Source organism: Triplophysa dalaica, chromosome 19 (assembly GCF_015846415.1).
Source record: "Triplophysa dalaica isolate WHDGS20190420 chromosome 19, ASM1584641v1, whole genome shotgun sequence".
NCBI classification, from domain to species: Eukaryota; Metazoa; Chordata; class Actinopteri; order Cypriniformes; family Nemacheilidae; genus Triplophysa; species Triplophysa dalaica.
Window position 1 is genome coordinate 1,662,777 of NC_079560.1, and position 24,997 is coordinate 1,687,773.

The 24,997-nt window shown below is 40.3% G+C and overlaps 1 protein-coding gene across 6 annotated transcripts; it reads left to right on the top strand.

Moving 5' to 3' along the window:
• Window positions 1-573: 573 nt before the first annotated feature.
• setx (senataxin) lies at window positions 574-24,618 on the top strand. Of its 6 annotated transcripts, none has more exons than XM_056730904.1 (26): window positions 574-696; window positions 2,252-2,468; window positions 6,059-6,269; window positions 6,465-6,574; window positions 6,654-6,873; window positions 11,158-11,268; window positions 11,367-11,541; window positions 11,697-11,790; window positions 11,904-15,551; window positions 15,687-15,783; window positions 16,201-16,371; window positions 17,474-17,697; window positions 17,806-17,958; window positions 18,064-18,220; window positions 18,315-18,416; window positions 18,499-18,611; window positions 19,089-19,160; window positions 19,250-19,399; window positions 20,428-20,535; window positions 20,702-20,877; window positions 20,990-21,082; window positions 21,398-21,490; window positions 21,577-21,738; window positions 22,829-22,924; window positions 23,022-23,109; window positions 23,190-24,618. In XM_056730904.1, exons 2-26 carry the CDS (start codon window positions 2,265-2,267, stop codon window positions 23,700-23,702), a joined length of 7,341 nt encoding a protein of 2,446 aa, XP_056586882.1. In that variant the 5' UTR covers window positions 574-696; window positions 2,252-2,264; the 3' UTR covers window positions 23,703-24,618. The 6 variants fall into 6 exon arrangements, 4 of the variants coding, with proteins under 4 accessions (XP_056586882.1, XP_056586881.1, XP_056586884.1 ...); XM_056730903.1 differs by lacking the exon at window positions 574-696 and adding an exon at window positions 1,833-1,908; XM_056730905.1 differs by lacking the exon at window positions 574-696 and adding an exon at window positions 2,065-2,142.
• The last annotated feature ends 379 nt before the right edge of the window (window positions 24,619-24,997 follow it).

Sequence of the window (24,997 nt, forward strand, 5' to 3'; positions counted from 1 at the left end):
TAAGCGACACATTGGATATAAGGACGTGTAATGCAATATGATATAATAACAATGTATGTAGTAACAATATAATGACAAAATGTGAAATATCAGATTTACGTTAAGCGAATAAAAATAAAATCAGCATTAATTAAAATGTTTAAATAGACATTTATAAAGGAATACAGATAGGCTATGCGAAAAACACAAACATATATATTTTATGTATAAATTTAATGGATGAAATTGCATATTTGAAATCTAATTGCAAAAGTGATGAAAGGAACAATGGAGGTTGGGCTATTTAATATGAATTAACATTTTGCCGTTTAAAATAATAAATCCGGTTGCATATTCAACAGCATTGTATACTTTTTTTACCACCAGTGGTTTAGATCTGTCGGGCATAAATGAATCAATAAACTTTAGCTTTTAAATATATTAATATTACAATCAGAGAACAAATGAGCATCACGTTTGGTCGATAATTGACTACGAGTGTCGTCAGCGCGATATAAATCACTCGTCTGCCGCTGGTCTGCGCAGGGGCAATGGACGGCCCCGCCTACCTCGTGATGTCACCGATGTGCGACTCGGCAGCAGGAGTGTCTTCAGTAGAAATGAGAGTGAATGTAGACTACACTGTTGAGGAGACATTTACAAATAAGATGAAACTCAGTTAAAGGATACGAACAGTCCTGTTTTGGAGCTTTGTCGGTAATATACAATTGTTGTTTGTTGCCTTTGCATTTGTTTGAGCGTTTATAGAACATTTAAATGTGTTTTGTATGTAGTGTGGCGCCAAAGTTCGCTCATCGTGTAACGTTACTTCAGTGATTTATAGCTTTGACGGGACTGACTAAGTAATGCGTTATGGTTTGACATTTATATTTGACTTTTCTCAGTCTGACTGTCAAGTAATATTTGATCAGCCTGTTTTAATATGTCATTATTATTGGCTGCGCATGTTTTGTTGGTGTCAATAGAAAGCTGGTTTGTTTGTGCTGGTTAAACCCTTTTATTTGTTGCTTCTACTGGTTTGTGTGCATCACGTCAGAACAGGAAATCCTTGCGGCGAATGCGGCTTATATTTGAGAATCTGCTGGTTCTCAGTTTTTGGCGCAAATTCATCTTCTTAAACAGACAGCTGTGGTCCTTTAATTCTGATTGGCTGACCGCGTTACAAATCCCAATGTATTTACTTTATTTTATGAAACCTTGCTTGCATATGGAGTAACCGTTATATAAATGCAAGAAACAGCATTTTATATTTTGTTATTACACGACTCCTTTGAATGCTTGGTCCCTACATTTGGAGGTTTGTTATTCCCAGATAATAACCTCTCAAAACTAATAACACACGGTAACCCAGATGCAGCAAACCATTTTGACTGTTTTTTTGACAAATTAAATATCTCTTTTAATAACATGCATTGCATTATATTTAGAAATCAACTAAATTGCTTGTTCGTGACACACAACAACGAACGTTGTTTCTTACCTTGAAAATGAAAGTAAACTGCTTATCCTCGCGGAAGGTGAGCTTATAAAGTATTTCAAATTCACATTTCATGTCCAGTTTTTTTTTTAAGGTGGCAAGTAGCCGTGTATTAAGCGGGATAATGTACAATCAGCCCGCTGTTATCGCGAAATAAGCCCCTTAAGTGCGAAACAAGACCGTATCACTGATCACACTGTCAGGGCTTATTTCTGCGATAACAACCGTCTGCCTTTACACTATCCCTTAAATATGAACTTATTTTAATTATTATTTAAGCTGATAAGAAATTTGCATTTTTTAAATGTGGTCTGGCGGACTCTAGTTCAAAGTACTTATCTCTCGATGTGCAGACCTCCTACTTTCTCTCAACTCTTGTTTTATGGCTTTGGCTTATCTTTTGCTTTGACCTCCTTACATTCTTTCAAATGGTAATCTTATGACAAATGGCTTTCCTTTCATTTCTCAGTTTATCACATACTTGTTTTTCCATTCATGTAATTTGTTGCATTTTAATAAGATTTATTTTATACATTTATTCACTTTTTATTCAAATGCATTTAGCTCTGTAAAACACTGTTATACTGCAGTGATGTTTGGCAAATCCTAGATTATTAATGAACTTGTTTTTTTTAAGCTCTTTTAGTCTGGTGTCTGCTGTGCGGGTACATTATCTGTACATTAAAATTGTAGATTCTGGGGAAAACTGTAAGTGCACTTAAAGACTCCATATGACTGTAAATACTAAGTGGACAATGTCTGTTTGTTTTTCAGGCATGCACAGAGAATGATGATGATCGAGAATTGTATGTGGTGTACCACATCGCTGGATGTGGAGGGAGGGGAAGCCATCAGAACCTTGTTGAGGCGCTACGGTTTAGAGAAGCTGTCGAAGCATGAGATGGATTCTCTTAATGAAGATCTCAGTTGCTGTATGGATTGTGTGGTGGAGTATCACCGAGCGAGAGACCGTGTCACTGAACTGCACAAGGTACACAAGCACTATACAAAACATTTTAAATGATTTGGGTCTAGGAGCGTGTGCATTTCATTCAGGAATAAAACCTTTTTTTTTGGATTGACTTGGAGAGATGTGGTGTTCACCATAAAACTAGGAATGTGCTAATTTGGCTAAATTAGACCATTTCATTTTTGACGTTCTTCAGATTAGTGTGAATTGGTGTTTTATACGTGTGTTCAAATCTTTTGTTGTTGTTCTTTATGGAAAATACAAGTAAAATCTTGTTGCACATTCGCTAAGAGCAATAAAAACGTCACTATAAAATGTTCAAAGTTGGCATGAAACTGAAGAAGCGTTGTCTTTTTTTTTTTACCTGAGTGAAAGGACTGACTTCATCCACTGACAATTGTTCAGGTCATTAGATTTGAAAAGATTTGGACAATCTGACAGTCAGTGAAGCCCTGCCCTTGCGCCATTCTACGTCACCAGAAGTGATGAGAGGTCGTTTCGAGATGGGGAGGAGGTTCATGTTTCGGAATAATATCACTAGTGCAAATCAATTAAAGAAATGATGATATGCACAGATTATTTGAAAAAAAAATACTTCACCACTGTGTAAAACTATTAGAATGATAATTTCTTGCTGGATTTAAACTGCAAATTAATTTTGCTTGCACAGCCATGAAGATAAAGACATAACTTTTGAAAAGATGGAGCATAAGGGGCAGTATTAGACGCGAGCAGTATGGAGGTTTATCTATTATAGTTTTGAGTTTCTTATATGAAATGATACATTTAAGTTTGTTATATCAGAGAAGTGCATGAAACCTATAACTAAGACAATGGGTCTCATGGGTTAAGCACCATCAGGCATCTGCATAGCATCACACAAGCAGCACATACACTTTGTAGGCATTAGTTGGTTCAAGTGAGTATATGTTTTACAACACAAGTCACAAACACTGCTGTGTTCAGTTTTATCTTGTTTGAACGGTAATCTTTTTGGGTTACACAGTATTGATTTAACCATGAGCTCATTGTAATAAAAACTACATCAAGAAAGGTTCTAGTAAATGATAATGTGATATACTATACATCTGTCTTCTAAAAGGAAATGTATAGCCTGACATATAACTGTGGGCTGGCATTAATCCGGGTGCCCGGAGTTGACGAATGCTGAAGTTTGGCCTGAGCTCCTGAGTTTCAATTTTTGCTGTGAGATACAACTCTTTTAATTCTTTTCAGTTGGCAGGGAGCGTTTTCCATGCAGTTTTAGACACAAAATGTGAATCTGACCTACAAACGCCTCAGTGCCTCAGACGTGCCTCAGCCCCTTAGACGTGCTCTTTTGATTAGTTTTCAGTTGGAAGGGAGCGTCTTGTACTCCGCTTATGTGCGCTGGGCGCTTCGTGTTTTCGCCGCCAGCTGCGCCTCACGTTTTTGGGCGGAGCGCTCCAAGCACCTGAAGTTGAGAAAATCTCAACTCTGAGCAGAAAAGCACTTGACATGCGCCTTTAACTATTGTTCAATCGAATGAAAGGAGACGTGGGCCTTCCAATGTGTTGACTGAACTTTTCGGTTATTGGAAACGTCCGGAGACTGCAATGATGATGGAGAAAATTGTGTTGGCTGACGCGGGTTAGTAGTACAAGCTCAGAGCAAGCGTTCTCTACTTGTACCTTTTAAGGCCTGATTCACATTTTGCATCTTTTCTCCACGCATATTTGTTATTTTAAATGTAGGCGAGCGGCAGCAATGCGCAAATAGGGGGTGACCTAAAGGTTTCATAAAGGTGCATGCGCACCGCAGGTCATGTGACAAGAACCAACTAGACAATATAGACAAGCTCAATGCATATGGAGACACAGATGATCACAGCATAACTAAATCTAGTAGCGGAGTTATTGCAACGTAGTTTCAATGCATATAATCCATATATCCTTTGTCAATACCTCCTCGTCTCAACGGCTATCGAGGCCCATGGTTGTTTTGCGACGAAAGGAGAGTGCGAAGTCCAGGCACTTTGGAAAAAAAAGAACGCAGTGGAACTCGTGTTTTCTGCGCGGGTTTGGAAGCAAAATATTATCATAAACTTTAAAGGCTGATTAACAAGACAGTTAACGGCAACTAGATTGCTCGCGCGATAATCTTTGATTGACAGGACAGCTGTTCCGGTGCATACCTAGCAACATGAAAAAGCGCTCTTTTGAAAGAGTCAATCAATGAGCCGCGCGGCACGCCTCGCATTTTCGAACATGAAAACACATTTTGTGTGATCGCCCGCTAAGTCTCCTAGTTAAGTTTGTGTGTGTTAACCTGTAACTGTATTAATATACGACCTTGGACAACAAAACCAGTCTTATGGGTCAATTATTCCAAATTGAAACGTTTACATAATCTGAATAAATAAGATTTCTATTGATGTATGAATTGTTAGAATAGGACAATATCTAATATATGTATTTTTATCTTTTACTAAAAATGTTCCTGTGCTATTTAAGACTGGTTTTGTGATCCAGGGTCACATATGGTGAACTGCCCCTTTTGTGTTGACACGAGTAGAAAATGTTCTGTGAGGCGCCTCCGGTGCTGCTTCTCGTTGGGAAAAAGATAAAATAATAACAGTAGCATCTATGAAATGCGCTGAACTCTTGGGAGAAACAAATACAAAGATGAACACAATGCATCATAGGATCATCTCCAAATGTGAAAATCATTTCTGAGAGAACTTCTGTTGGAGGAAAAAAAATTGGTACAAATATCCACATGAGATAATAAAAATGTGTAAAATAATGTGGTTTTATTAACCATGACGTCACCCTGCCAATGTGACGAGAATGCAATCTTACCAAGTTCCATATACTGATGGTATAAAAACATGCATGTTAATGTACGGGGCCCGTAGACCAGTTGTGATGAATGACGATGAGGATTCAGGAATGCAATCAATAAAAATAATTACTGAAGAAATATTGCCAGAAGAATTCCGCTTCATCACTCGCGAGGAATTCCACAGACAGACCTGTAGTTACAGCAAAATGTAGTAGTATTTATGCCAACTAAACTGCGTCATTACTTTACTCCGTATTATCTGTCGTCCAACCAATCATATCCAAGGACAAAAAGCTGGCAAACACTTCCAAGGGTAACATGCAGTATAGTTCTATATGTTATCTAAAATGTGAGCACACGGTATAGAACCAAAACATGTCAAAAGGTTGCCAGCCGTTGTGTCCATCTTGTGATTTTGTTTTTATCCTCCCGTTTGTACTGTAATTTCCTGTAGGAGTACAAGCACTCACACACACAACCCCTCAAGGCACTTTGCTGAACCAAAAGAGTGTTTTCACACATGATGATAATAAGTCCTTTCTTACAGTCATGATGACCTTGCAGTAAGATAGGACCTACGCCTTCATTGTAGACTCCCTATTAAGCTCTACTGTTCATATCATAATCATAAAAGTTTAAATACTGATCAAATCATATTTTTTTTTTTAAACAATTATTGATTAATAAATGATGATATATTTGAAGCAGTGTGGAGCCACTGTACCCATCCCTTCAGTACATTAATGCATTTTGTGGGACACTTATTCAAAGTAAATATGATTAAACAGGTTTTGTGGGAAATGGAGAAAGCTCGACTCCTGCATGTGTTGGGATCCATGTTGGACCAGGAGCTGGGGGAGGATGATGATATCTTAATCATCGAAGACGACCACGAAGAACCCGTGTCAAAGATCTCGCCTACAGAATTCCTCAACGGTCTTCGCTTCCCATTGTTCGAAGTTCTCAAATATCCGTACCTCCTCTGCCACCCTGAGCTGTGTAAGTCATGTTGGCACAACCTACAGATTTCTATGTAATATGTTCATGTGGTTCTATATTCTACATTGAAAATGGCATACTTGAACTTGTTTGAATTTTTGGTAGAGCCAGTTATGTGGTTATTTTGGAGAGCGAGAGCTTTGTGCTTCTTAGAAAATCGATTACATGATAATTATTCCCTCTCTCTCTCCACAGGTGCCATGGCGGTAAAGGCCTTGTGTATGCTGCAGGACATGAAACAGTCTTTGAATGTGTTTGAGAAGTATCAAGGAACATACCTGCTGCTTGTTCATCCTGATGAAAAGGTATTTCTCCTAAGCCCAGACACCTTTGCATCCGATTTCTCATACTTCCAGTTCTGTAATGTACTTCTTTTTATTCCAGGTACGACGCTGGGCGATTGACGCAGCGAAGACTATGAAGAGTGTGGACCGGGACGCCTACTATGACCTACAAGAAATCTTCTCTTGCATGCTTTATGTCATTGAGCTGGGATTTTATCAGGATGTTCCCGATTTGGATCTGGATTCCTATGCATGCGGCACCATAGAGAGATTGCCCTCTCACCTCTATGATGCACACAATAAGAAGAACTATTGGCTAGGTTTGTTTTTAGAAGTCTTCTTTTATGTCTTCCTCTCGTTTCTTATACTTGGTCAATTCTGGTTGGAGGAACTCTAGTCTGTTTTCACTCCCTCACGCAAAGAACATACTATTTACCTTTAATCTGTAAGTGATTTCATTAAATATGCAGTTGGAAATGTGTAGAAAATGGTAAATGCATTACAATATATTATACTACATTTATGCATTTGGCACACGCTTTTATCCAAAACTGACATTGCGTTATCTTTAGGGATGGGCATTTAAAGCAAAAATAATATTCAAAGATCGATGAGAACTAGTCTAAAATTATTTGAAATTCGCACCCCTCCCCACATGGACGCATTTACAGTATTACACACAGAGAGAGAGAGAACATTTACACTTTAAATCCGTATAACCGCACACTGCTTGATGTATTATGGAATAGGAAATCTTACATCAAGCAATACATTAAGATAACGTGCTGAAACATTAATATATTAACAAACGAATGACGGCACTTATTAACAGTACGTCGATCAGCCTCAACCACTCATAATGCTAGAACATTTCCCTACCAACTAAAAAACAGTGTGATTGATCAGGAAAATATATTAAAGCCATAAAGATTTTAGACCAGACTTAAAACGTATTAAAACATATTAACCGAATGACGGCATTTATTAACAGTTCGGAGTGATTTCATGCATTAATAGCTCAAAATGCTTCCATTTCTATTGTCATAAAAAAGTTTCTCCAGTCTGGCAGTGATTGTTTTTTCTAGACGAACAGTAAACTCGGGCTGTTCAAACTCCATAAGATTGTTCAAACCCTCTCCACCGACAAAGCCGATCGGAAGCACATCCTTAGCGATCAACTTAGTAATTAAAGCCGTTATTTGCTCCGCCCGTCTGGCATCCAAATTGGTTGTTCTGACCATAAAACTAGCATTCGATTGCTGACCTGTGGATGGACCTGCTGGGTGCTTCGCCCTCAGATGACTGTGCAATGTAAAGCTGGTTTATCATGGATCAACAACTACGATGCAGAGTTTGCACTGCACTTTATTCTTATTCATTTTATTAAAGGACCCCACACAGAACTCATTTTTGACATCGTCTCAATTTACCGTATCTGTTATGCCATGCGGGTCTACAATGTGCCTAACTTCGTTACCAATTCTTGTGGGAAAATGTTTTCCTCTAATGTCTCTTGATTGACAACCTTTAGGTTTTAGGTGCGTCGTTATTGGCAGCGCCACCCTTTGGTTACATGAACACATGTGAAAACACAGCGAATTTTTAAAGGTCGCACACACTATTCGAAATTCTATAATTAAATAAACTATTCGAATATTTGAAATTCGTGACTCATCCCTAGTTATCCTATACATTGATACATAGGTATGTGCAATCCCCTGAGATCGAACCCACAACCTTGCGTTGTTAACACAATGCTCTTACCACTGAGCTACAGGAAAGCTTAATACTAAATCATAAGGAATTGATTTTCTTCACATACTGCTCTCCACCATGTGGAAATGGATTTAGTATATAGCATTATACACTGCCCGTCCATAACAAAGTCACCACCTGGATTTAACTAAGCAAATGGTTAAGAACCTCATTGGATTGGATTGGAGGTTAGGGTTAGGGTTAGCCGAAATGTGAGATTAACCCATCCAGTGAGTAGTGAACACAAGCACAGTAAGTCGTGAAGACATGCACAGCCGGAGCAGTTGGCAGCTATCACTGCTGCGCCCAAGGGAGCAAGTAGGTGGCTGATGGCATGGGCGAATTCCAAGATGACAATGCCAGGATACATCAGGCTGACATTGCGTAGTTCAGGAAGCATGAGATGCATGGATTTGCCACCACAGAGTCCAGACCTTAAAGGGATACTTCACCAAAAAATGAAAATTCTGTCAGCATTTACTCGCCTTCGTGTTCTGAAGAACACAAAGATATTTGGAAGCATGCTTATTACCAAACAGATCTCCACCCCCATTGACTCCCATAGTAGGAAAAAAACCACAATAGTAGTCAATGGGGGGAGAGATCTGTTTGGTAATAAGCATGCTTCCAAATATCTTTCTTTTTGTCATCAGGACGAAGAAATGAATACAGATTTGGAACAAGTCGAAGGTGAGGTAAATGATGAAGGAAATTTCTCTTTGTTGGGCTGAAGAATCACTTTAACCCCATTGAGAATCTTTGTGATGTGCTGGAGAAGAAGCGTTCAGACTTTCCTGTCAACAATAAAAGAACAATTAATGCAACTCTGGATGGGACAAAAAAATGTAGATTCTTGCCATTGCAGAAGCTTATTCGAAACGATGCCACAGCAAATGCGTGCCGTAATCAATGCAAAATGCAGTCCAACCTATGATTAGAGTGTGTGACTTTTGTTTTTGAACGGGCAACATATTATACTAAACATAAGGAATTGATGTTTTAACATATTGCACTCCAACATGTGGAATTTTTGCATTATATTTTCCAGTATATTCTGTAGATTTATTGTGTAATGGCTGCGTTTGTCTGTGTGGCTCTGGATGGAATAATCTGTTGAATATGATTTTTGCATCTAAAAGGTGACCGATATGTCACACTTGGGTGTTTGTACGCACTACTCATTCTTTATGGTTTCATATGCTACATTGTTGATTTTCAATAACCTAAAAGGATGTAGTTCAGTGCTGTCTAGATCGAATCTCGGGGGAAATGTCTATTTCTATTTCTAGTTTCTCTTCTGCGTTTTGCAGCTGTAATGAAATTGAAGGAAAAAATGATACTGTAGCTTCTGCCTAAAATAAGTTTGACTCCGTGTCAAGTGTGCATCACAGTGCAGATATGTTGATCATGGGTTTAATCCTAATGAATGCAAACATTAAGAAAATGCATAGCTTGAATTGCGTCGAATTAGGACCACAGCCAAATGCATAACTGTGAATCGAAGTTTCTTTCCTAATCTGTTCCATTTTCTACAAATACCCAAAGTTACTTTGTGTTGGAAACTGGTTAGGCTGTAGTGTAATAATGACCTTGAGAAAGCGAAATCTTCTGGACCACATTTCAGAATGCGAGGTATGTTAAACCTGAGAAAGCGAGTATAAATTACCTCTTTTAGAAACGTGCTTGAATTACCCCAGAGGAAGTTACTATGGTTACTGATTCGGTGAACCTAACCTGGTTGGGGTCAGGGTTTCTATGCTAAACCCAGAGTTTCTTTCAATCTCCTCCCCCTTTTAAAAGCGGAGGTTGTGTACCTCATTCATTCATTCATTCATTAATCATTTGTGGCACAACATTTTGATCACACATAGACCATCTCTGTGACAAATATGACATATGTTCTTATATAGAGGATCCTGTATGTGAAGAGGCCACATTCATTCATAAGGATGTACTTTGAATTCAGGAGAGCAATTTAAGACCCAAGTGGAATTTTGCCATTTGCCCGTACAGTTTTATTAAAACAGTACATCTAATTCACTGTAAAGAAAAATGATTTTGAAATGCATCTCATCCATCCTTGCATCAATAACATCAGCCATCGTGGTCGTGTATTACATCCGAGCATATTCTTTCCCTTGTATGTTCTCACAAATGGTTGCTTTCTATGGGGGATAAAAAAATGACTTGAAATGAGAAATTAATAAATACAGACATAAATGTAGAAATGAAGCGATAAAGGTAATAAACAATTAATTTAGACCTGCAGCCATTCCTATCAAAATCTGCTCCGGGCAGGGTTCGAACCGATGATCAGTCTGACTTTGACACGAAAGTCTGACACCCTAAGTGACCTATACACCATGACGTCTCGCACTGATCACTAAAGCTCTGATGGGGAGTGAGAACATGAGAATTTTGTATCATTAATTTACTGATTGTTTTGTTTATGTATCTATTCATTAATTGAAACTTAAGTCATTTTCAGCACATTACTAAATCCACTGTATGCAGAGCAGAAAGTGTGTCTCTCTCTCAAGCACTTTCTGCCGCCATGTTGCTCTTTTGGTGCTGTTGTCATGATGAATGTAGTATCTGTGCTCCATTGATCCTGGCTTGTTGTAGTTGTGGTGCAAGCGCTTAAGGTAAGCCTACCCAGAGTTGATATAATGAACTCTACTAAGCTGTTCTGGCACCAAAAACTCAGTTTCGCATCTATGTGTAAATTCACTCCATTCACATTTTAACTGTGTTGGTTGAACCTCCTTATTGAAACAACCCCTGGTATCCAGCTCTCAGGCAGTTGGAGTGCGTTTTCTTTTTGAAATTTTGATCTTTGTTCCTTTTAGGCATCTGTATGTTACTTACACAGCTCAGTGCTGAAACAATGGACTCACTGTTCATGGGGCAGTTCAATATCCCTCTCTGCATACTCAACACCATGGACGGGTTAAAAAATGGTATGTAGCAAACTATATCTAATAGTGTTTCTTCTCCCATAGACGTTATGACCATTTGTTAAAATGTCATTTTTTTTTTTTTTTTTTTTTTTCGCCAGAGGATGATTTTGCTTCTGACCCATTCTGGCCAGCCCTTCAGTGTTTTATGGTTATTCTGGACCGACTTGGTTCTAAGATCTGGTTTCAGGTCGACCCTATCGTGGCTTTTCAGACAATAACTGGAGCAGCCAGATACACTGCAGAAATAAGAAACATCCAGCAAAAAACCATGGGGTAGGAAGTTTCCGCATTGCCAGAATTTTATTCTATACCCTACAATTAAATGTCCTTTGAAATGCAGCCAAAGGAGTTTGGCAAAGTGAAACTGGTCTAGTTAAACCTATTACCATATCTGTTAAATGAACACTTGATTTTTTTTTTATGAGCAGGGGGAAGGTTAAGGTAGAGCCGGATTATGACGATAACATGGTGACCTGCAGTCAAATGGTGTATGACTGTTATGCTTCAGAAAAAACAAGCAAAGTAAATTTCTTCACAAACAGCACAGATCTTTACATACGCCACAAATTTACCACATTCTCATCCTTGTTTTAGTACTGAAAGTGTTTAAAAGTGTCATGGTTTTCACCTTGCAGACGTCAAGTTCATCGTCCAGTGGTGGTATTTGCAACAACATGATCTATGAAGATATGCAGTCCCTGGTCAATGTACTTGATTCTGAAATGGGCCAGAGCATGCGCGTCTATGGCAGCACATTTCTGTGGTTCATTCCTTTTGTACGGTCCATAATGGACCTTCCGGAATTCAATGCCTCCTACATCAGACAGGTCATTCACTACCTGTGTGATAAGATAAACGTCAATCGACACATGCTGAACGGACAGACTAACATGTGCGATAAAGTGACAGAGTTGTTCACCCGCATCCTCATTAAAATTGTCAAGCTACATTTTGATGAAGGACGAATGGGCAAACTATCACGCTGTGCCCACATATGGGTGGACGTGATTGCCATGTGTACTGTCCTGTCTGATGAGTTATTCAATTCTAGACCACCAGGCTGGATGGGTGGGATTCACGGAGTCAGTTCAACCTCGAACACTCTCGGTTACAGACTACCTGCACCTGGAAGTGGTGTTGGTGCCATTATTCAGGGCTGCAACACTTTGATTCGGCAACTGCTGCAGGAAGGAAAGCGAACTGGATCTGACCAACGTTCTACCAAATATTTGAATTCGCTGAACAAGCAGCTGCGTGGAGATCCGAACAAACGGTGGAAGCTAACAAGTTCTGAATCTGCTGAGCTTCAACGATGTTTAGAAAGCATTGTCAAGTCCATGCCAGAAAGACCTGCTTCGCCACCTTCTGCACCCTCTGCACCATCCATAGAGGCAGCTCCAAATTGTAGTCTTTTTAAAAATACGACTTTGCGTGCATTTCAACATGAAGACCAAGAGGCAGGTCCAAGCAGAGCAGGAGAAGCGTCCACTTTCATCAAAGAAGAGCCACTTTGGGATTGCATCTCTGATGATGATTTCTTCAGTAGTCTTGAGGACATCATGGAGGCTAAGAAGGAACCTTCTGAGCCAGTGATGATTTCAGAATCGCAGAAACCTTCTGTTGAGTTGGCACACATTAAACCAGACATGGGAAAACTGCAGGAACTTCGATCCAGGCTAAATGATAACCAGAATTTAACAAAGATTGAAGCTATAGCCCAAAGGATGCCTGGTAAACCTAAGGCTGGAGGAGACCATATTGGCCATGAAGGGCTACCCGTGACATCAAAACGGGTTAAAATAGCAGCAGCTAAAGAGGAATGTGGTTTTGGAGATGAGATGGAGGAAGATGATGATGAACCTCTTGATAAGAGACGGGTCCGCCTGATGAAATCCCAAAGAAATGTTGGAAAAAAGCATGCCATTGGTACCTCAAAAGAAAATTTTGGTACCATAATTATCTCTGACGATGAAATTTCTGAAAGTGGTGAAAGGCCAACAAATGAGATTGGGATGTCCTGTGAAGATAATAAGTCTCCAGTGTCACCCGAGAGTCCAGGCCGTGACTATGATGATCTCAGTGAATCACAAGTGTTTGAGTTTGAGACCCAGCAATATGTGGCATCCGCTTGGGAGGATTCAGACTTTGACACATCAGTCGTGACTAGGAAGTTTAAGTTTGACTCTGCTCTCAAAGCACAGGTGACTCCTGTTCCTGATGAAGGTTCTCCCTCGAGGTGTTCAGAGACCGAAGCGGTTCCTGATGAGGACATCGAAAGGGCCTGTCAGCAAGCAGAAGAGAAAATTAGACAACAGCAGCAATCCGAAGAAAAGATCCGACAACAAAAGCAAACCGAAGAAAAGATCAGACAACAAAAGCAAACCGAAGAAAAGATCATACAACAAAAGCAAACCGAAGAAAAAATCAGACAACAAAAGCAAACTGAAGAAAAGCAGCAAGCAGAAGAGAAGATCCGGCAACAGCAGCAGCCACAAGAGCAAACGGTTTCATTTGCATCTTCTTCATCCAAATTGAACAGTCCTGTAGAGTGCAATGATAAATTCATCAAACCAACTACTCTGCCAGTAAAAAAACAGAAAACTCCACCATCTGGAAAAAGAGACACTGTGCAGTCCAAGAAACCTTTAATAATTGAGGCTCTGGCTCAAAAAATCAGCCGCCATCACCGGAAACGCACCCGGAGTTCTCAAGATGATGAGGAACCACATTTAACTTCTGCATCCTCATCTGAGCTGCCTGCTCCATCCACATCCTCCAGCTCCATTAGCTCAAATTGTTATTTATCCTCCACCTCACGTGGCATTCCTGCTGTCGTTCCCCCAAAGAAGTTTCGTAAAGCCATCGAACCGGAATCAACAGTGGAGCGTCTGGGATTGAAAAAAAGGGAAAGGAAGGCCTTTGAACTTTCTCAGCGGTCCCTGGACAGTGTTGCTAAACTGCGGGGCCATGGCCAGAAAGTGCAGGTCGAACATCAACAGATAAGAAGGCGACTGAGTGCCACCAAGACCTCCCCACAGAAACGTATTGGGAAAGGCAACAAGAAACTCCTTGCATCTCAAGATATGCAGTTTTTCCGGCAGAGCCGTGATAAGCGTCAAAGGCCAGCAGTGGTGTCCCCCACAACGCCAGCGCCCAAACCAACCATGAGCACCCAACCAGGGGACATGCACCCACTGAAACCTAAGGTTGGAGAGAAAGATTTCGCCTTTCTTCCCTGCCCCCAGCCAGATCTTGACAGTCCACAGAATAATGAAAGTACTGCAACGGAAATTAAATCAAACCATACCAATGAAAACTGTGACACTACATCTGCCGTGTTTGAACATAACAGGACAGAGTCAGAGTACTTGGGAAGTGGTGAGTTTGCTGATGTTGCTGTCAACAAGAAAGGCAAAAAAGATGCTGAAGATGCAAAGGAGGAGGTGGATGATGAATGGATGTTCCTCACCCAAATGGAACCCACAGACATGGAGCTATGCTCTCAAATGGAGCAACTTGAAGAAAATGATGAGCGATTTTTCCTTACACAGAGAGATCCTGTAGATATGGACCTGGACATGGATGATGAAGTCAACGAGTCCGATACCACAGGGCAACAAGTGTCTTCACAACCTTCACATCCTATGCAAACTCCTAACATTTCTAAACGTATTGATTCAAGTGATGATAATTTGTTCTTGAAGCCTGGGATGTCCCCCATGTCTCAGAAAAAAGCCAAGCCTTCCACCACGAAAATATACACCCCAAGCTCACGAAGTGCCTCCCTTGTCCAGGAAATGGAAAGAGGAGATAAGCCACCTCCTATGTGCAATACTTCTAAAGCTAAAGTAGCCCGTCCGCCTTCAGCCATGCCACCCCCAGCCATTCCACCCCCAAAAACAACTCCTCCCCCTTCTCCACAGTATGCACATCCAATGCCTTTAAGGCCAGTTTTTCGACCACAGAGTCATGCACCTAAATCAAACACCAGTACCAAAATAAGCTCTACCTCTGATCCGCCAACTTACAAAACATACCCAAGACCTGAAGCTCCAGTTCACAGACCCCCGTGTACAATGGATCAAAGCCCAAACTTTGACATGTCGTTCCTGACCCAAGCAATTCTCGATTGGGAATATCGGATGTTTGAGAACTACAAAGCATTTGGCAGTCCAGATGACCTGTGCCGGCATCCACTGAAGGAGGTGCCAGTTAAATTCACTAGCTACCTAGAGTACTTCTACACCATGTACCCTCTGCTGCTTGTAAATGCATTTGAAGAGGTAAGCTCTATCATTCCTAAATCTTTGTATGGTTCTTACACTGTGCAAGAGATCTTAAATTTCGCCTTGTCTAGAAATTAAGTCTTGATATCATCTGTGGGCTGTATGTCAATGTTTCATTGGCTTTCCTAATAGATGGCTAAAGAGTGGCAGAAGAAGGGAAGAGTTAGACTGTTTGCAAAAATCCAAGGAATGGAGTACAGCAATCATATAGCCAGCACCAACTTCATAGGTAAGTCCAACCATGTTGGGCGTTACAGCAGATCATCTAGTTTGTGATGTTAATTTTCTTGAATTTTTATATCTAACGCTTCTATATTTGAAACATATTGGCACTTTTGAATTGGGCCAAAAAATATCCACCCAGACCGCCATAGAAAAAACACGGCAATGCCCAGATAACCATTCACAATGCTAGTGCCTTTTGGAGAAGCAGCACACAACTCGCACCATAAATATATCCATCAGTTAGATTTCATATTTTGCATTTGTGTTAGTCAGCCGCAAATGACATGAATTTCTTGGTGATGTGCTGCCAGTTCTTTTACTCCATAATATATTTATGAGGGGAATGTCTGTGAAAAGTGGTATCTTTGTACATCAGTTTAGTTATGTTATGTTATGTTTAGTAATGTTTCTCTGGCTTTAGCTGGCCTTAACACAAATGAAGAAATGAAACAGCTCTATCCCAAAGAAGAGGACCTCGTGCTGCTTTGGCTGCCTGAGAACACTGGGGCGTACGAACACGATGGACACGATACCGTAGAACATGCTCATTTTGGTTATGTATCCCGGTCCAACATTTCCAAAAGAGTTCCAGGTGTGTGGCTTTTATTTTAGACTAGGTGTTTTTGAGATGTATTGTGTGCAATAATATTGCAAATCTTGTTGTAATCCTTTTAATGAATATGTCTCACAGTTTTTAAGCTCCACTAAAGACTGCACTCAGTGTCCACAAATACTTAAGTCAAGCACTGCGTGTACATATTTACAGCTCAGTTAGCATTTTAGCTGACCGCACGGTCTCTGTCAGCTTTTTATCTGCTCTATAATGGTGATCACACAGTGGAAGGCGTCAGGTGAGGTGATGTTTCTTAAGGAGTTAGTTTGGTTGTCCTGACGAATACGGTCAGTTCGGAAGAAAAAAATCCATATAGACCTGATTTCACAGCTGCAATGCAAAGCTCTGATGTGAAAATGTAAGCATCCCACACAAGTTTGCTTTTGGTAGGCAACTTTTCTATTCCAGTGTGGTTCTTGCTGTTGTGCTGCACAGTCCACCGAACACCAGAGATGTCAGGTGTTGTGTTTCTACGTGAATGATTCCATTTAAAGAACGTTTTTTAAAGGGATAGTTTCCTCGAAATATAATGTATAATAAACATTGTTTATTTATCCTTATGATGTTGAAAACCTGTATATGACTCTTCTGTAAATACAAAGATTTTGTCTCAATGGTTTTTTGTTTGTACAATGGAAGTCCGTGTGGTTCAGTGTTTGGTTAACATCATCCGTCTTGCACGCACACAGGCGTCGCGCAGCTTCCAAATCATACTGTACTGCGGATAAGCATGAATGGACAAGCTCGACACATGGGCAGAATGTCATAATGTGGACTCTGCTGTGAACATTTGTTTTGGGAATGTGCTGTACACGGACTGTATGTGCGGACGACCAAGGACCCTCCTGATGAGGAAAATTGCGTCATGCAGGGAAATCACGATGCCGGCCCAACCCTAACATCAACAATTAATGTCCTGGTTACATTTAAGATTGAGCTAGTACAACATAAGACTATAGGATGCAAAATATCGGTTGCTTATCGGGAAATTCTAGATATCTTATTTTTTTTGGCCAATATCCCCTACTTTAGACGCAAATGTACACCATACCACTGTTTCACTTCTCTTTCTCCCCCTCAGGTACCAACTCAACCTTAAGCATGACTATCCAGACTCGTGGCAATGTATCATCGGTGAACGCCCAGCCTGTTCGCTGTGAAGTCATTGGATCGTTGGTCAGTACATTTCGGGAGTTCCGTGCACTGTGTCTACTGCGTAACGGAACCATGTTGCGTCCACTTCTCACTTCACATGTGTCATACTTCACACACAGTCGGGATATCCAGCTGAAGATGGATACGCCAGTGAGTTTGGCATTGTACAGTGCTCTTCCAAACATGTGCTTTTAAAAGAAATGTGTTTAATCCAATGTATTCCTAAATGCCCGCTCTCCTTTTCTCTCTGCATCATAGGAGTACAACGTTGATCAGTCCAGAGCAATAGCCTGTGGTCTTGCCATGATTAAAAGAACACAGAAGACACCCAAGTTTTTACTGCTTCATGGACCTCCAGGAACAGGGAAGAGTAAAACCATTGGCGGTCTGCTGCACAAACTACTCTCTTCGGTCTGTTGGTTTAAGTGTGCACTATACTTCTATACTACGGCTCCCTAGATGCATTTAGGGGCCAGTTTTGCTTTTTGTTGACTCTGTTTGTGTTTAATTGGCTAGGTTGGTAACGGCGCTGCTCCAGTGGGGAGTCTTTCCTCCAAGGCTCGGAGGACACGCATTCTTCTCTGTGCTCCCTCTAATGCTGCCATCGACAGTCTGATGAAGAAAGTCATTGTGGTGTTTAAAGAGAAATGCCGTAACATCAACATTCCACAAGGTTTTGCGCATTTGATAACTGACTGAACCGTGCATGTCTTACACTTTGACAAATCGCAATTTGAGCGTTTACACGCCACATGTGTTATGTGCAGGTAATTGTGGCGACATCAATTTGGTGAGGTTGGGAAGTGAAAGGACCATCTCAAAGTCACTCAAACCATTCAGCCTCGACCACCAGACCAAAGCTAGAGCACGTGAGATGAATGCAAACACCTTGAGTCTTCTCCTTCGAACTCTTGTGAATTGTGAATCTAAACGTTGTGTGTCTATGCGTAGAGCGAGTCCAGCAGACTGTTGAAGCTGATATACAGACACAAAAGGAACAACTGGACCACAGCATTGATATTCTGTCGCAGCGCCATGCAAAAGTCAAGAAAGATACTCCAGAGGTACAGAAACCAGTCTAATACTTCTAAACATTTGGTGTGGTGTTGAGTTGCTGTTTCATGTCCAAGGTTGTATCCTGGAGTGGTTCTCATGTCATGCATTTTACAGAGGATACTGCAGAAAATATCGGTATCCCTAAATGCAATGTTTTAAGCTTCATCTTCCATTTCAATGCAATGAATGAACCAAAATAAACCTCAGCGTGATTTATAATTCCTTGATGACTCAAGAAAAAAAAACGTAAATATGCACTTAGCATTCTGTTTCAGAAACTGGATTAAAAATCAACTTCCTGAAACAGAATGCTATGTGGAATGCAGGAAAGAACGTATGACCCAATTTCGTTGCCAAAACCGATTGAAAATTTAGCTTAGCAGTAAGTTAGCATTCTATTCCAAATGTTGCCCGAATAAGTTTTGAGCAAATGTCTTGTTTTAATGCTTGCTTATCTTTTTATATCCTTGTGGGCTGGTTTAAAGTTCAACGAACTAACTAAAAAGAAGCTGCAGCTTCTAAAAGAGAGGGAAGGTCTTAGTCGAAAGATTAAAGAGGTGAGCTATCACATTTCTTCATGTTTTGCTTTGTTCATTATTATCAAAATAGCCACTTCCAACCAACAGTTGTCTTTTGTCTTCCTCAGTGTCGCAGTAAGCGGCAGGAGTCTCAGGCTCTTGTGCTTCAGAATGCTCATGTGATCTGCTGTACACTCAGCACCAGTGGGAGCATCATCCTGGAGAATGCCTTCCGTCGTCTCGGACACGAGCCCTTCAGCTGTGTCATCATTGATGAGGTGATCACGTGATCGCTGTGATTGTACTGTCCTTGGACTAAGACAACATTAGGGGTGTAACGGTACGTGTATTCGTACTGAACCGTCACAGGCAACATTCCAAATGTTGTTATCATTCCTATAGCCTACTCCCTCCGAAGAGCAGAGCCATCGGAGTTTAGACTTCGGAGTGAACAAGGTATTTGCGTGCATTATGTAGACGTTTAGAATGTAAGTAAGTGACGTAATTTCCTCATTATCTTCAGCTTGCATGTTCCTGTGACAATGAGGCATTGTGTCTAAAACAGCGACATCTGCTGACAATGGCAGAACTTAAGCATAAAACTTGTTTGGAAATAAACTATACACTTTATATTTTGAAAATGTTATATATATTATTGTTCATATATAGTATTATATTTAGCATATTTTAAAACGTTTTATTTTGCCAAGTGAATTCCAAACATCTACATAATGGCACGCAGCTGCCCTGCTCACTTCAAAGTCTAAATTACAAGGACTCTACCCTTCGAAGGGAGTAGGGCATAGGAATGATAACTTTATTTTGGAATTTGCCCCTCAACAGCTTTTGACAGTTCGTTACGAATACGCGTACCGTTACATCCCCACAACATATTGTTCTAACAAAAACGATTTCTGGACAATGTCATTTGTAGCTGAGTCTTGTTTATTCATGCAAAACTCTCAAGGTTTATCTACACGAGTGGTTCGCAAACTGGGGGCCCCAAGATGGATTCGGGGGGGCACAGATTTTGCTGCATTATATGAAATGGACATATATATTTTTATGTTCAATAACATAAAATTATGATTAAAGGCCACCAAACAAAAGTACTGATGTTCCAGCATTGTATAACAGAATTTGTTTTTAGTTTAATTAAAATTCTAACTTTAAGATTATACGTTTTTAAAAGGGGGGCTCGCAATGCACTGAACCAGGGGGTTTGAAAAGCACTGATCTACACAATGTCTATGTTTACATAAAATGGCACATGGGCACTCAGAAACTCTTCGTCTGACTTTTGTAGGCTAGTCAGGCTAAAGAAACTGAGACGCTGATTCCCATGCTGTATCGATGTCCTGCTGTAATCCTTGTTGGTGATCCCAACCAGCTTCCTCCAACCGTCGTTTCACTGGTATCCAAAACAATATTCATGCTTTCTTGAAATCATTTTATTAGTAGCATTGGACGTAAATAATGTTTAATGAAACTCTTTCATATATGCTTCCTTTTCAACAAATTTTTTTTGGTTCTTTCATGCTGGTTTTGAATCGATGTGTAATCTTTCTGTGTTTGAATAGAAAGCCAAGGAGTTGGGCTATGACCAGTCTCTTATGGCGAGGTTATATAAAAGCCTCCATCAGTCGAATCAACAACCATCTCCCGTCTTCCTCCTCAGCATGCAGTATCGCATGCATCCCGACATTTGCGAGTTTCCCTCCAAATACATCTACAACAACATGCTTAAGAGTGACTGGTATGCATAAACTCACCCTTGCTATCAGGTTGTATGCAGAGAGGGAGCGAGATAGGGATGAGAAATTGTTACATCAGATCACTCCCCCTTTGTATGATCTCAAAATGTGTAGGCAGGGCCAGTGCAGGCAGCATGAGAAGGAGGAGAGGGCTTTGACCAGGGCCGAGTTAGGACTCATGAGGTTTTTTGGTGGACCGTGCAAGTGGTGAGTGCTCAACATGGTGGACTCCAGCCTTAGTTTGCAGCGTTCATCAAGATGTCGTCCTGCTTGTGATTGGCTGAAATAGGCCGTGTTTGTACTGGATTTGAATATGCCTTGAACCTTAACCCCGCGTGCTGTGATCTCTTGTTGAGTGACTTCCTAGTAAATATTGCTCAAATATTGGCATATTTTTTTTGCTTCAGTGTTAGCAGTGCTCTGTTATTAATAAAAGAATGTGGGTTTTCCAATTTTCTCATTAACTGGACGAAATGTTAAATGGTTTTCGTTTTTGTAAAAGTTTGTTTGTTTGTTTCACAGTGAGACAGCTCAAAAGCGCTGTTCCTTCAGCTGGCCCTTCAAACCCTACAGAGTGTTCGACGTGACTGATGGGAGAGAGAACAAGGAGAGAGAGTGAGTGACCGGGGGGCTGGGTGTGTTATGGTCATTTACTGCGCGTGGTGTTCGAACAATGAACTTACTGTGTTTCTCTGTTTTAGTTCATTTTTTAACCTCAAAGAGGTGAAGCTGGTGATGATGCTGTTAAACCTGTTAGGGGAAAAGCAGTCGGTCCGTGTGGGTGTCATAACTCACTATAACGCCCAGAAACAAAAAATATTGGAGGCCCTGAGAGAGTCGGGCAGTGAATACAAGCACCTTCAGTGAGTCTTTTTCTTTTAAATGACAGATGGAAGAAAACCGTTTACACAAGTGGCCAGTTGCATAAACTTAGCCGCTAAGTTAAGACTGCGCTGCATCTGAAATCGCCTACTTCTATACTATATAGTAGGCGAAAATGAGTAGAAGTCACGAGTAGTATGTCCGAAACCTCAATATGCAAAAATCAAAAGGCTACAAAAATCCTTGAAGAGATTTGTTATTGTGGATCGGATGGACACTTATCTATCCCATGATGCCACGGGAGCAGAACAACGGTCAAATTTAAAAAAAGAAATCAAATAAATATATCTAAAAATGTCTCCTAACTAAATTATAATTTATCAATGCTCGCGTATGGGTTGTTGTTAATACAAAATGGAGATGGTGGTCTAGTGGGTTAAACCACTGAACTGGTAAATCAAAGGTTGCTGGTTCGATCCCAGCAGCCACCACCAATGTGTCCTTGAGCAAGACACTTTACTCCATGTTGCTCCAGGGGGATTGTCCCTGTAATAAGTGCACTAAGTCGCTTTGGATAAAAGCGTCTGCCAAATGACTAAATGTAATACGTCATGGGTCAAGAAGCATACGGGACACATGACCATAAAACATGGCGGACGCAGTATGTCCAAAATGAATTCCTACTACTCATACTATATAGAACTTACTGTTTTAACGTCCAACAGGTAGGTACTTCATCATGTACTGTCACAATTTGCCATTTCAGACGAAGCGTGTCTTAAAAAATGCTAGTCAGTGAGACTAGTTGTTTAGGACCAAGCAGTCTTACTTTTCAGATTTCAATTAGAACAATCTACCTTTTTATGTTACTGAGAAGTTATGACCAGAAGAAAAATAATGAGATGACTAAAGCAGCGGTCAGATGTTTTGACTTATTGGTAACTGGCCCAAAGTGATGACGGAAACAAACATCGGTGGAAATGCCAAATGCTATTATTGCTTAAATAAATAAACAAACTAATGATTTGATCTTTGTTCAAATTAGATGTGGTGTTCACGTATGTTCAAAAAAAAAGTATAATTGGGCAGAATCATTTTTTTACATTTTTATTAAGTGTGTAAATGTTTCAGGGTGGAAGTAGATACCGTCGATGGCTTTCAGGGTCGAGAAATGGACTGCATTATTGTGTCTTGTGTAAGAGCCAGCAGTGAAATGGGTTCCATTGGGTAAGTGCGTGCGCGTTATGATGAGGTATTGATGCATTGGTGTGAACTTGTTAAATATTCATATTTCTAATCGAAACTTCCATTTCTTCAATATAAGATTTGTTGGTAATCGGCAAAGGATGAATGTAACCATTACCAGAGCCAAGTTTAGTCTCTTCGTACTGGGACATCTACGCACACTCAAGGTAACGTACACGCATATACACTTGACTGTATCCAAGAAATGTCGCTGTTTTGTGTTTTTCAATGAAACGTGTTTCTGCAGGAGCAAAGCGATTGGGGAGCGTTGATCGAAGACGCCGGAAGACGTGGGACTGTTATCAAGACACGCGAGCGAGATTTCTGTAATGACGCCAAGAAGATTCTTAAACGGGAAACGCCATCTCGCAGTCTATCTCATCCCCCTGTTAACAGGCCTAGCGCTGTGACCCCACCAGGCAATCACGCCCTCATGGAAACTGGTTCTACCTCCACTTCGCGACTCCAGCTGAGTAGCGGTCCATCGCGGCAGCAGCAGCTGCAGCAGCAGCAGCCTAGTCCAAAGCTAATACCTCTGGACTGCCCTAGAGACCCACGAAGTTGTGTAACTGACAGGCCCACAGATCCCCGCTTTGCAGAGTGGCGGCCAAAACAGATGCAGGACATGGAGAGGAGGAGCTCATCGGTGTCACGCCAGTCGGAACAGAGAGACTTCTCAAATGATGTAGACCATAGAAATATCGGCCACTCTGACAGATACCATTCGCAGCATCATCGTTCTTCATCGCACAGGAGATAATTCATCCCTGTTTTTATTTATGGTTTATATTTGAAAGAAATGCAAGAAGATTTCGGCATCTTTCTCATGTTTCGAGTGCCAGCTTTAAACCACGAATGTGTTTAACATCTCTTTCTCAGGCAGAAGTTTATTAATTAACTTACAAAATGGGTTGGATGGCAGCATTTGCATCTTTACTAAATGTCTTCCTCAAATTTGCTGCTAAAAGCATAAAGTAGTTATTCAGATATCTTCATGAAAAAATAGTTTTTCTTTGTTATGAACATGTTTTGCTTCTCTCAAAAAATAAAAAATAATTGCACTTTCCTAAGCAGTGGAACCCGGTCAGAAATAACCAGTCTTTTGGGTTTGAGGTTTTGTACTACTTGTATGTCACTTATTTGAGGTTTTTCTACTACTTGTCTGTCACTTATTTGAATGTAAGAATTAAGGTGTTTGCAGGTGAAGATTTGCCGTGTATATTGTATAGTGTTTGGAATATGGTTTGTTTTATACTGAATTTTTATAGACTTGATAGACAAGGTAAGTACACCTTTTCTGTTAAAGCTGGATGCTTTTTTTTTATACGAGTCCACGTTATTTCGTCTGGATTGTTGAAGTCTGATACATTATAGATGTTCAGGAGATGGAGCTAAACAAAACCAACAGAACCGGGAGAAATGTATCCCTAAACCTTTTGCAGTCGAATATAAAAAAGAAGTCATGTTTGAGTGAATTGTGGCTGTTGGTTTAAGTTAAGTTTGACATGGTCAAATTGAAAGATATTGCCACTTTTGTTGTGGGGTTTTCATATTTTTGTTGACCGTTTTACAAAAGTGTATGAAGAATAATTTTTTTATGCTGATGTACTTTGCATGTCTGCCTCTTTTATAGAGCTGTGCAGGTTGTAAAATAAAAAACCTTTTTTATTATTCGATGGATTGGTTTTGTGTCATGAGATTTTCCTGGGTTTAACCATGCAACTGTATTTTTTTTATTATATCCAAATATGTTTCCCCCATTCCAAAAATTCTTCGTTTATTTGCCATATATATATTATAGTTCGGTCTAGCCGGGATTTTATTGTGTTTTATAAAGAACTTGGTGCCATATCCACATTATTAAGAAAGAATCCTTGCATGGCATTCACATTTTATAATTGATGAACCATGAAATATTAGTTTTACAGTTAGTACATAAATATTAAATAAACATTTCAATGTAGAGGGATTGTACAATTGCAAAATAAACCGTTTTTGTCTATACGGTCCGGATCAAGTAAGCGCGCGCACAGAACTGGCGCCAATTTCTGAGGT